Consider the following 12634-nt stretch of genomic DNA (forward strand, 5'->3'; position numbering starts at 1 on the left):
CTATGCAGGCAGAGTTGAGAATGTTCAATTTAGAATTAGCAACTGCTAATTCTAAACTTTACTACACTTAATTAAACAAGTAGATAGAAGTTACATTATCTGTCACTCAAGAAACCACTTTAAACATATGTTGCACTTCTTAATATTCTTCAACTTTTGTTAGTATTCTCATTTTCACAGCAATCTAGAAAGTAGTCAACAAATATTTCTATCATCTTTGTAAAGAAAAAAGGAAGGGTTCATGACCAGCCTGGGCAACACAGTGAGACGCCGTCTCTAAAACACATAAAATAAAATAAAAATAAAGAAAAAGGAAGGGAGGTGATTTACTTAAGAGTCACACAGAAATTAATGAGCAGGATTAATGATTATGTAAACTATTTTTTAGACAAGTATTCGAGCCCATTTGTTTGGACAGTGTAAGTGTATGCACCTAGAAAATGGTCCAAAGCAGAAATTTCCTTAGGCAAATATATCAATAGTCATGGCTGGGTGTGGTGGCTCACGCCTGTAATCCCAGCAGTTTGGGTAGCCCAGGTGGGTGGATCACCTGAGGCCAGGAGTTCGAGACCAGCTTGGCCAACATGGTGAAACCCCATTTCTACTAAAATTATAAAAATTAGCTGGGCGTGGTGGTGCACACCTGCAGTCCCAGCTACTTGGTAGGCTGAGGCAGGGGAATCGCTTGAACCCAGGAGGCGGAGGTTGCAGCAAGCTGAGATTGTACCACTGCACTCTAGCCTGGGTGACAGAGTGGGACCGTGTCTCAAAACAAAACAAAAGCCAGAATATATCAATAGTCAGAAGCAGCAATCCAGGGTTGGAATTCTATCACTGTCCAGGGAAAAAGCAAAACTTCTCCCACCTTTAGTCTCGCAGATCATCACATTGCTAAATTCACTTTCTCCTCCTTCGTTGAAGCATTGCATTTTAATGTCATAGGAGGTTTCTGGCTGCAGGTGGCCAATCATGTGCCACTGCTTTGAACCTAAAAGGAAAAATAAAAGGCTTTACACATCATACAGCCTAAATGATAATATCAGTATAATTAGTTAATGTTTTCAGGATGAGGCTGGAGCAGCATCCACCACCATCTAGTAGTTTGTGCAATAAAAATGTCCTTAACAGTAAGTATTTGACTAATGCACCACAGATAAACAGCATTTCTACTACATGACATGAAAAAAAGGTAAAGAGAAGAGATAAGCTGACTTAAAACTATATCTGTGTGTTGGCAATAATACTTGTTTCACTAAAAGTAATTAGTGGGGAGTCTTTCATAAAATACATGTTAATTTTATGCATAGGAAAGAAACCTCAAGTCCTTTCATCCCCATCGTAACCCAGCAACTCAATCCGCTATGTTCCTGCACCAAAAAGCAACAGTACATTCGGGACCAGCAAATGGTGTACTACCCAGAGCAACTGACCAGTTACAAGAATGGCCCGAGCAAAGCTCTCAATTCCATTGTCATGGATGCAACATGAACTGACATATGACCAAATGCCTGAATAAACTGCTGAGAATCATCAAAAAGCCAAATCTACTATGAGAAACTCTTAGCCACCACCTACTCCTGCTTTGAGTCAAGATCTCCAAACCACACAAGTATCTCTAATAGAATGATTCTGTTATCCATGGCACACAGCCAACATTTCATTTAGAAACACTCCTAAACTGAACACTCCAGTAGAAATCACTCTTCATTTTGACTTCCATGGACCAGTGACAATCTTTCATAAGCAGGGACACTTTTGCCAGATTAAATTAACTCTTCAAGCACCCTTAATCCCTTGTAGAAATATCTCTTCAGACTGTCTCCACTGTTTCTTAGAAACTCAAGCATACCCCCGACTGATTTAAGAATTAATTAAAGGGGGAGAAAAAAAGCAAAACAAAACCACACATGCAAGTTAAATCTACTTGGCTGACAGGACCAATATCACCAGACTCCTTTCTAACTCAACACAGACAAAAATATTTCAATCTGGAAGTACAAGCCTCTTTCCAGGTCAACAGTACAACACCTTTCACTTGTACAGACCCATGGTTTCCAAGGAAGGAAATCTGCTTGTTTTAGGATCATCTCTGAAAGGCTCAAAAGTGAGGAGTTCTATGCCCCATTTACAAATGTAAAAAGGATCCCCCAAAAGATACTGACTCAAAAACTGGTTGAAAATGGAATAGATCTGCCTCTAAAATCCAAAGGCTTTCCAAAAAACTTCTTTTTTTTCTCTAGCCTTGGGTCTTTCCCAACCTGGCCCTACATTCACCTACACTACAAACATTCTCTTGAATAATTACTACAATAGATTTGAAGTTTTCCTTTCATAGTGTTCATAAAAATGGAATTAAACTAGGCTTTGGATATGTTACTAATGAGAGAAAAATCGTTAAAATGATACATATCTTGTTAGATTAATATTCCATTGGTATAGTTATTCTTCCACTGGCTAAAATTACAGGAAATATCAGCAAAGAGAAAGAATTTTACTGACCATTGATGAATAAGACAACTAAGTACATCATTAGGTTTAAAACCGACCAACCAGCACATATCCTTGGATTAACAGGCAATTATTTTCCCAAAGGATATTTTAGAAAACGTAAGGATTTACCTCAGAGAGAAACCAAAGCACAGACTTAAAGATCAGAATGACTGATACTTTATTTGGAATTGACTTAACTTTAAAAGATAAAAATATTCAACACCAAAACACTGGTGTGCTGGAAACATTTATAGTTTATCTACATGTGGAATCTAATTCAGAAAACAGGATAGCTTAATTGTCCTTCTCTTACTGTATTTTTTTACAATTTGACTTTTAATTTTGTTTTCAAAAGTTTAAATGTTGGGTCAATTCACAGAAGTAATCTAAAACTTAAAAAAAAAAAAACTTTAAGTACAAAGGATGAATACTTTTGTTCCTGCTTTTTGGAGAACAGACCAATAGTTTCCAACTGCCACAAAAAGAATTTCAAATGCATAAACTTGAAAATATAGAATAAGCAAATTATACAGCATAGTGAAGTCCACTTAAACATCTAACTGCTCAGTATATTACATTTATAAACAAGTGCTCTGTGAACCTAAGGCAAAACTCACATTTGCAGACACTACTAGATATAAAAGCTTCTTTAAATAATTTCCAAGTTCCATGCTCAATATGCATATTTCAGAAGTTTGTAAAAGCTCAAAGATTTGACTAGAGAATATAGTTTTAAAACTGTTTATTAGTGAATATTTCTAGAACAGAGAACCAAGAAGGGTGATGATGAGAGAGAGAAAAACAGAGAGACAGAGACAGATACTCATTTTATTTAGAACTATTTTATGGCAAATGTTTAGCCTCTGTCAAAAAATTTTAAAAATAAAATTCTGACATCCCCACTGCCCTAAAGTCAGTGAAATAAAAGGAAGACCTAGACAGGCCCAAAATGGAGAACAATCACTATTAGGTTGGTGCAAAAGTAATTGCAGTCTTTGTCATTAAAAGTAATGGCAAAGACCGCAATTACTTTTTACTTTTGCACCAACCTAAATATTATCCTTCCTTTTCTTTTTTAAAATAGCCGTTTTACTGATGTAAAGTATGCATACAGAAAAGTCCACATAACTGTACCACTCAATGAATGTTCACAAACTGGACATGCCCATGGCACCCATACCTAAGTCAACAAAGAGAACACAGGAAAGCCCCCACCCCCAACATCCCCTCATGCCCCTTCCAGGCTCGCCCCTTCCAGGCTCTTCTTTCCCGTGAGACAGCTACTATGGTGAGTCCTAAGAGCACAGAATAGTTTTGCCACTAAAAGTTATGGCAGAAAAGAAACAATCATTCCCTCATTCAAAAAATATTTACTGAGCACCTACTATGTGCCGAGCATTAAGAATTGGGTCATAAATTTCTCATTATAGTACAAAGTCATTCCACTGGATAAATATGAAAAGGACTGCTACAATATTTTAAGAAATGTGATCCAGCATAGTTAAAGTGATTTATTAGAACACAAACTATATGCAGTATTTGATGTCAAGAAGTCATATGGAAAATAACCTTGGCCTATGGCAATTTTCTGACATAATTCACTAGGACATTTCTTATTTCAAAGAATCAGAATCTTGAAGTGAAAAAAAGAACTTGGAAGAAGACTTCCTCCAATATCAAGAATCTCTTCCAAGATATCACTGAGAAGTGGGCATTCAGCTTCTGCTGAGCACTTCCAGCATTAAGGAGTTGACGACTTTGTGCGGGAACCTATGTTAGGAATGCTATGTTAGAAAGTTCTGGCCAGGCGCGGTGGCTCAAGCCTGTAATCCCAGCACTTTGGGAGGCCGAGACGGGCGGATCACAAGGTCAGGAGATCGAGACCATCCTGGCGAACACAGTGAAACCCTGTCTCTACTAAAAATACAAACAACTAGCTGGGCGAGGTGGCGGGCGCCTGTAGTCCCAGCTACTTGGGAGGCTGAGGCAGGAGAATGGCGGGAACCCAGGAGGCGGAGCTTGCAGTGAGCTGAGATCCGGCCACTGCACTCCAGCCTGGGCGACAGAGCGAGACTCCGCCTCAAAAAAAAAAAAAAAAAAAGAAAGTTCTTTCTTACACTGCTTTCTTGCAACTTCTCCTCCCCCAACTGACTCAGCTCCTCTTCCACATAACAGTCCTTAAATACTTGAAGGCAGCGATCAGGTTGCTTCTGCTAGTCTTTTTCAACCTGAATATTGTTCGACATTCCCTTGTTCTTTTTGGACTCCATTCATACATTAATTCAATACTGGCCACCTCACCATTGTAGGCTCTGGAGACATAGCAGTGGGAGAAAAGGTCCCGTGCTCACCAGGGAGTTAACATCTAGTAGAGGAGACAGACTTTAAGCAAACAGTTTCAAATACACACACACACACACACACACACACACACACACAAACCATGTACTTAAACTTTGATAACTGCTATGAAATAAACATAAAGGGTATGGTTAGAAACTACGGCAAGGTACCTTCTCATGTAAATGAGAGGAAGTTACCTGAGAGGAAGTTACGGGGAAGACCCGACTCCCCGTAACTTGACTGTCAAACATTTTGAAAAGTGGGACAATTTTTCTGTGCACACAACTAGGTAAAGGCAACAGGAACTACCCTGTGCCAAGGGCCTGAGGCAAAAATGTCTCCGTGCACACAAGGAAACTGAAAGAAGGGCCAGAAAGGGAGAGGTGCAAGAGACGTGGTGTAGACAGGGGCCAGCCAGGTCAGGTGGAGCCTTCAGGCCATAGGCAAAACTGTAGATTCTATTTAAACGCAGTTTAAAAAGCAGTTTCAACACCCTTCGCCATCTTCTTAGCTGTTTTCTTTCTTTTCTACATGCATTCCAATTTCTCAGCATCTCTACAAGCGAGCAAGATGCTTAAGACTTGATCTTTCTAGGACAGACTCCAGTGAAAATGAGTGAGATATTATTTTTTAAAAGCTGAACATTGCAATGGATTTTTAAACTCAGGTCACTGTTCATTTAAATGAAACAGAAATCAAAATGTTCTTTCAGATGAACTACTACTGATTAATCATATTTCCCCCAATGTTTGTACAAGTTTCTGCAACCAAAATATAAGGTGCTGCATATATTCAATGGGAAAAGGTGGCTTTCTTTGGGACAAATTCAACAGCAATAACACATACACCATTCCACTTTGTACTGTCTTAACTTGGGATGATGCATTTTATATTCATAAACCTTCTTTCTCCAAAGCGCCTTTACAGGGACTCCAGTAGGCCAGGTGGACTTACCTTCTACAACATCCCTCTTGTAATCACTGTCATTGTCACTATCTGTTGGTCGGTAATAGATGTAAAATCCTTGAATGGGAGTGTTGTTGTTACTTGATGGAATGTACTAAAAAATAGAAGCAAAGACTTGTCAAAGAGAAAAACAAATATAATTTTCTCATTCATTAAGGTTTCTTTATCTACTTGGTCACATTTTTCTAGTTTCGTTTTGCAAACATACCAATAATGGCCATTTTTAATTTACTTCAAAGGTATTAAAAGCATTTAGCTTATTGCAAAGTTAAACAGAAATAAGGCAGTACATTTCCCTGGGTAGGCAGCACATTTGGTTCAAAACGAATAAATCACGATGGCAATTAAGTTAACAACATTTGGATAAGAGCTGAGGAAACAATTTTCCTTTTAACCCTGCCCCTCCTCAAAATATGTGCTCTTATTTAGACAAATATTGGTGCCCTTGCATGTCCCCTCAATTAAAGTTCAAAATTTGCTGTTTACTGTATTGTGTCATGAGAATATTAAATTGACTGTTAACATGACCAAACCAGAAGATCTCATTCCAGAAGATGTTTACTGACCGTCCACTTTAGCATGATCTGAGTATCGCTGACAGCCTCTGTGTACGCAATGTGGGGTCCAGTTACTGGACGGTTGGAAAAGCGACTGGGGAACCCAGCCACCTGATAAGGGCGAGATGCTGAACTCCGAAAACTCTCACCATAATGGTTGATGGCAATGACCCTAAATTTGTATGTTGAACCTTTGAGGGAAAACAAAAACAAACAACAACAACAACAAAACATAACTAAGAAAAGCTGTAATAAGACAACGAAAGGCAGAATAGTCAAAATATGGCAACTGTGCTTAAGTACCTATCTAAAATAAAGTATCTAAAGCCCGTATGGTAAATAGATTTCAACCCAATTGACAATTTCCATCAACTGGGAGTGGCTGCTCCATGCATTGTGTTCAAGATCCCAAGACCTTCTTAGGAGTCACCAAGAAAGAGGGTTGCAAAACATGAATGACATCTCAGGGAAGAAGCAGGTAGAGAATAGGAAAGAGGACATGTGCTCTTTTCACCATCCTGTTCTAAGTCATACCCGTCAATGACAGTGTTAGTTGAACTACCTGTCCCCAAAACTAGGTTCTTTTCACTTTAAAAGAAAACAACTGAAGCACGGTTTAATCCGGTGAATACACTCATAAAGAGGCACTGTGTGGGCGGCCGCAGATGTCACTCTGGCTTCACTGTTAACAGGGTAAGAGGGAGCAGATTTAACTACTGGGGAATGAATTATTTGAATTAGATATTAAGAACTTAAAAAAATGCTGAGGACTATGAATTTCTGAAAATCTGAACCTAAAGAATAAATTAAAATCCTAAAGCAAGTTTCCCGATAGTTCAAAAATAATTACTGAGCTTCTGAAGACAGTGTTTTCAATCTATGGAATGTTTCTTAGCTTCACCTACATTTAAAACTGATGCTTCTCCCAACTACACCTACATGACCCTATGCTGCGCATGGTGCTTGTTTTAACAGCCATAGGCATTTGCTACTAATGTACATTTAAAAGCCCAGAAAAAAATTGCCATGAAACCTAAACGAATGAAAGTACAGAAAGTTGATTTATGCTTTTCGTCTTTTATGGTTTAATTTCTCTCACATCGCCTCAAGATTCTTGTGGGGAGGGGAGGGTTCCTCTGCTGAAACAAAACTTAAAGAACAAACGCATGTTCATCACTGACTCATGTCCATAACACGAAGCACTGAGTATTACAACTGTGCTGAAATTCAGCAGATCAAGTAATTTTTGTCAAATAACAAGCAATTTTCCTCTCAAAGTATTCAGTCATAGCAAAACACACACACATATAAGATGTACACCACAGTATTTCTAACTCCAAATAAACAGAAATACTCTAAAGCTCAGAAATAAAGAATAGCGAAGTGGATTATGGTATATTTATTTATATGAAAGGTAAATCTCTACTAAAAGTTGAGTTTGTGAAGAATTTTTAATGATACAGGAAAACATATATGATAAAATATGGGGAACATGGGATAACAAAACAGTATTTATGGCATGATCCTGCGGTGGCTCATGCCTATAATCGCAGCACTTTGGGAGGCTGAGGCGGGCAGATCACCTGAGGTCAGGAGTTCGAGACCAGCCTGACTAGCACAGTGACACCCCTTCTCTACTAAAAATACAAAAATTAGCTGGGCGTAGTGGCAGGCGCCTGTAATCCCAGCTACTCGGGAGGCTGAGGCAGGAGAATCACCTGAACATGGGAGGTGGAGGTTGCAATGAGCCGAGATCGTGCCATTGCACTCCAGCCTGGGCGACAGAGCAAGGCTCCGTCTCAAAAAAAAAAAAAAGAGAAAGAGAGACAAAAGGCTACGAAAAAATACAACAAAATATAAACAATGATTATCTCTGAATGGGTGGATTTTAGATGACTTATTCTCTTCTTTTTTTTTTTTTGAGGCGGAGTCTCGCTCTGTCGCCCGGACTGGAGTGCAGTGGCCAGATCTCAGCTCACTGCAAGCTCCGCCTCCCGGGTTTATGCCATTCTCCTGCCTCAGCCTCCCGACTTATTCTCTTCTTTATATTTTCTTTATTTACACATTTTTATACAATAAGCATGAATACTTTAACAATCAGAAAAAAATATAAGACTACTAAAAATTTCCATCTGCCAGGTGCTATGACTCATGCCTGCAATCCTGGCATTTTAGCAGGAGACCGAGGGTGGCAAATTACATGAGCACAGGAGTTCAAGATCAGCCTGGGCAACATGGCAAAACCCTGTCTGTACAAAAAATACAAAAATGAGCCAGGCACGGTGGTGAGTGCCTGTATTTTCAGCTACTTGGGAGGCTGAGGTAAGCCATGATTATGCCACTGCACCCCAGCCTGGGCCAACAGAGTGAGACCCCATCTCAAAATATATAAATGTATGTATCTAAAGTTCACACCGATGGTAAAAGGAAATGTTTGAATATTACTACCTGGTTCTAAACTACGAACTTCCACTGAAAGTTTGGAAGGAGGGATGTCTTCAGCTGCCACCAGCCAATCGCTGGTCCTCATCCGTTTATATTCGACTTTGAAGGCAGTGATTGGAGAACCCCCATTTGCCCGAGGAATCCAAGTGACATAGACCGACGTCTCTGACGCAGTGGAGATGGTAGGCCGATCTGGTGCCTCTGGAACTAAACACGGAAACGTTCATTTCAGTAACCCACCATGTCAGAGGTAAGAATTACATAGATAAATGAAAAGGGTAAGTCCCAAACTTCCTCTTATTAAACGTTCTTCATCAAACTTTTTGCCAGAGTTTATAACATTTACAGCTATCTTCCCCTCCTCTGTGAAAAGCTAATGGGAATACAGGAAATAAAAGAAAGAGAAAGTAAAATAATCTACAAATTTGATAATTAGCTCTGAAAAACTGAAAGCTAACAAGTACGATCATTTTGACCATGCTATTCGGATTCATGGCTAAAATAATATGTAAGTACTATTTGATGCTTCAAGTTTGACTGTGGCTAAAATTTATAATAAACTTTCACAATTATGTGTTATCTTATTTATATGTTTTTCTGCATCTATCCAAGCTACACAAAATGCATTCAGCAACCTACTAATTCTAATACTATTACTATTCCGTATTATCTTAATACACCTCATGGCTATAGGAAGGTTACTCCAAAATACAGACTACAAGTTGGCAAACAAGAGATAAAATCAATACTGTTAATAAAGGGGAGAGAGAATGCTGCTCAGTATGAATACAGGAAGACAGGATAGGTCGTTAAATCAAAGTGCTAGCAGAAAACATGATCCACGTGAACATGTAGAAAGGGGGGTCAGGGAGCTAGGGTCTAGCAGTTTTCACTTGGCACTGCCGAGGAAAGGGGATGCCCTGACACACAAAGTAGATGGTCTAGACCCTGCAGGAGGTGAAAATATGAGGAATAAGCTCATCAGCCACTGAAACCATGTATCTAACTCTTCTTGATGACCAAGGGATATGGCTTGGAGACTTATTCCCTTCAAATCTCCTGTTGAAAAGTGATCCTCAGTGTTGGAGGTGGGGCCCGGTGGGAGGTGTTTGTGGCATGGGGGCAGTTCCCTCATGATGGCCTGGTGCCTCCCTACATGGTAGTAGGCGAGTTTTCCCTCTGTTGGTTCACAGGAGAGCTGGTGATTTTAAAGCATGTGGCGTCTCTCTTGCTCCCGTTCCCACTATGTGATGTGCCTGCTCTCGCTCCACTTCCCACCATGACTGTAACCTGAGGCCTCACCGGAAGCCAAGTGATGCTGGTGCCATACTTGCATAGCCTTCAGAACCATGAGCCAAATAAACCTCTTTTCTTTATAAATTACCCAGCCTCCGGTATTCCTTTATAGCAACACAAACAGACCAACACAACAAGCAATCTTGTGGTTGTAACTAGCTTCCCACTGGGTTCCTACAAGGAAAGAATGCGGCTAGAAATAATCCAGTCTGTAGGACAGTGACATCGCAAACTTGTAATTGCCATTCTGGTTTGCCTTGATCATCTGTGAATTGTGTAGACATGAGCTGGTTTTCAAGAAACCAGTGATCTTCCGGCATGCTGCCAATCAAGTTTCTAGAGCTGGAACGTGGAGGGCCAACTCTGGGCCACAGTGGCAGTAGTTACTTTGGGAAAGCCAATAGGGAGCCCCACCTCTAGCCTATGCCATACTCCTCAACCGAGCAACACCCTTCCACCTCAGCATGTCTTCAACTCACCATACAAATACATAAGAGAGAAAAAAATAAAGTTCAATGTGGTATTTGTATGGAGAAAACTGTAGCATTTTAAAAAACAAATTGCTTAAGGGATAAAACAGGACTATATTCAAAGCAGGCAATGCTGAGTGATACTTACTGTATTCCTTTCAAGGTAGAAAGCAATGAAAACAGAATGAATAGAATGGTTAGTGACTCTTTTTTAATACTAGAAAATCGAACGACTTCCTTATGTTGACTCATCTGAAATCAAAATTCACCAAACACCACAGATCAAACAGGAAAAATAAAGTTATTGGGGAAAATGTCTCTACAGAAAAGAATATCTTCAATATCTAAAAGAAACAGCACGTGACTGTTAACAAGGTATAAAAGAAAGACGGCACTTGGAGTTAGACATGGACTTGAATAGCATGGACTTGAATATCCACTTTCTGGATGATCTGAGGCATTGTGCATAACCTCCTGTGTCACTTTCCTAATCTGTGAAACAGATATGGAAATCTGTTCCTCATTAGGTTGTTATGAATATTAAATAAATCATTTCTTATGGTTATCTCTTCTTGGACAATTCCAAACTCATGATTTCCAAAACTGAATCCATAATCTTCACCTAAAAACTCTTATTACTTCTCTTGGTAAATGGTCTTCTGGTGCCCACACCCAATCCATCATCTTTCTCCTTCTCATTCAGTGTGGATTCCATTCCCCTAATCTCTCATACAGATCCTCCCCCCTCCTCCATCCACACTGTCACTCGCCTTATTATTTCTCTAGCCTTTTCTTTTGCTATTCCTCCCTTCTCCTTCTCTAAAATCCTTAAGGGTTCATTATAGCTTTCAAGGAAAGATTCAACTTTGAAGTGTATCACACAAGGCACCCACCTACCTGCCCACTATAGCATCATTCCCCACAGCAATCAGTCACACTAAATAAAATCTCTAACCTCCCAATCTCTAAACAAAATAGAACATGTCAGCCAGTTGTCTATTGCACAAGATGTCTTTGCTAGAAACTCCTTTCCTGTTTCATCTATCTGTATCGTCTTTGTCCTTTGAAGCTTAGCTTACGATGCAGAGAAGCCTCTCTTATCTACTCACCCTTGTCTACACTGAGTGACTGACTTAGATATTTCTCTTGTAAACCCGTAACACGAAGGGTATCAAGCATAATCAATCAAAATCGTTACTAGTTTGTCTACATTATCCACATATTGTTATGGGTTTAGCTATCTATATCATCCACTACACTGTAATTTTTAAAAAAAAATAGAAACAGGATCTCACTCTATCACCCAGGCTGGAGTGCAGTGGAACAATCATAGCTCACTGCAGCTCAAATGCCTGGGCTCAAGCGATCTTCCTGCCTCAGCCTTCTGAGTAGCTAGGACTACAGGTGCACCCCATCACACATGGCTACTTTATACATTTTTTGTAGAGACCGGGTCTCACTATGTTGCCCAAGCGGTTCTCAAACTCCTGGACTCAAGCGATCCTCCCGCCTCAGCCTCCCAAAGCACTAGCATTACAGGCATGAGCCACTGTGCACCGCCGTGCTAGGCCTACATTGTAAACTTCTTGAAGGCAAGGATTATTTTATCTTTGCTGTTCAGCATTTCATATAGTATCTGCCAGAGGATGTGTAAAATAAATGGCAAGGTTTTTGTTTTTCAGACATTACTTTTATTCACATGAAATTAATACTCATATATAATCTGCTTAAGGTAGCTGAAAGGTGCCTCAGAGATGAGAGCACTCAAGTAGAAGAGATTCATGATACTGAAGACAGAGGTGCTCCGGAGGGAGTTCAAAGTGTTACAACCTGCTTTTGTCTGAGATCAATTCATGGAAAATGGTAAAAATATGGAAGTCAAGTCTGAAAATTCTTAGAGCTTAGCAATGAAATTTTAAGTCTTCCCTAGATGTCCTGATGTTTTAGAACAATCACAAAAAGCATACCTGGCTGTAAGTGTAGAGCTCATGTAAGTGCGAAATTTAAATACTAAAAAAGTCTTTTGAAAATTATACAGCCAAGACCTTTAAAAACCATAAGATTAAC

At 39.6% G+C, this 12634-nt stretch overlaps 1 protein-coding gene across 4 annotated transcripts in view; it reads right to left on the minus strand.

The window, feature by feature from the left end:
* The window catches only part of CDON (cell adhesion associated, oncogene regulated), a 102526-nt gene that overhangs the window by 27860 nt on the left and 62032 nt on the right, over window positions 1-12634 (minus strand). For all 4 annotated transcript variants that reach the window (XM_033204847.1, XM_033204849.1, XM_033204846.1 and 1 more), the window contains exons 12-15: window positions 8805-9008; window positions 6366-6547; window positions 5788-5893; window positions 866-988 (exon numbers count right to left, since the gene is read on the minus strand). In XM_033204847.1, coding sequence (XP_033060738.1) covers window positions 866-988; window positions 5788-5893; window positions 6366-6547; window positions 8805-9008 — 615 coding nt within the window. The remainder of the gene's footprint in view (window positions 1-865; window positions 989-5787; window positions 5894-6365; window positions 6548-8804; window positions 9009-12634) is intronic.

The sequence above is a fragment of the Trachypithecus francoisi genome, unplaced genomic scaffold (genome assembly GCF_009764315.1).
Source record: "Trachypithecus francoisi isolate TF-2019V2 unplaced genomic scaffold, Tfra_2.0 Lachesis_group8, whole genome shotgun sequence".
Taxonomy (NCBI): Eukaryota; Metazoa; Chordata; class Mammalia; order Primates; family Cercopithecidae; genus Trachypithecus; species Trachypithecus francoisi.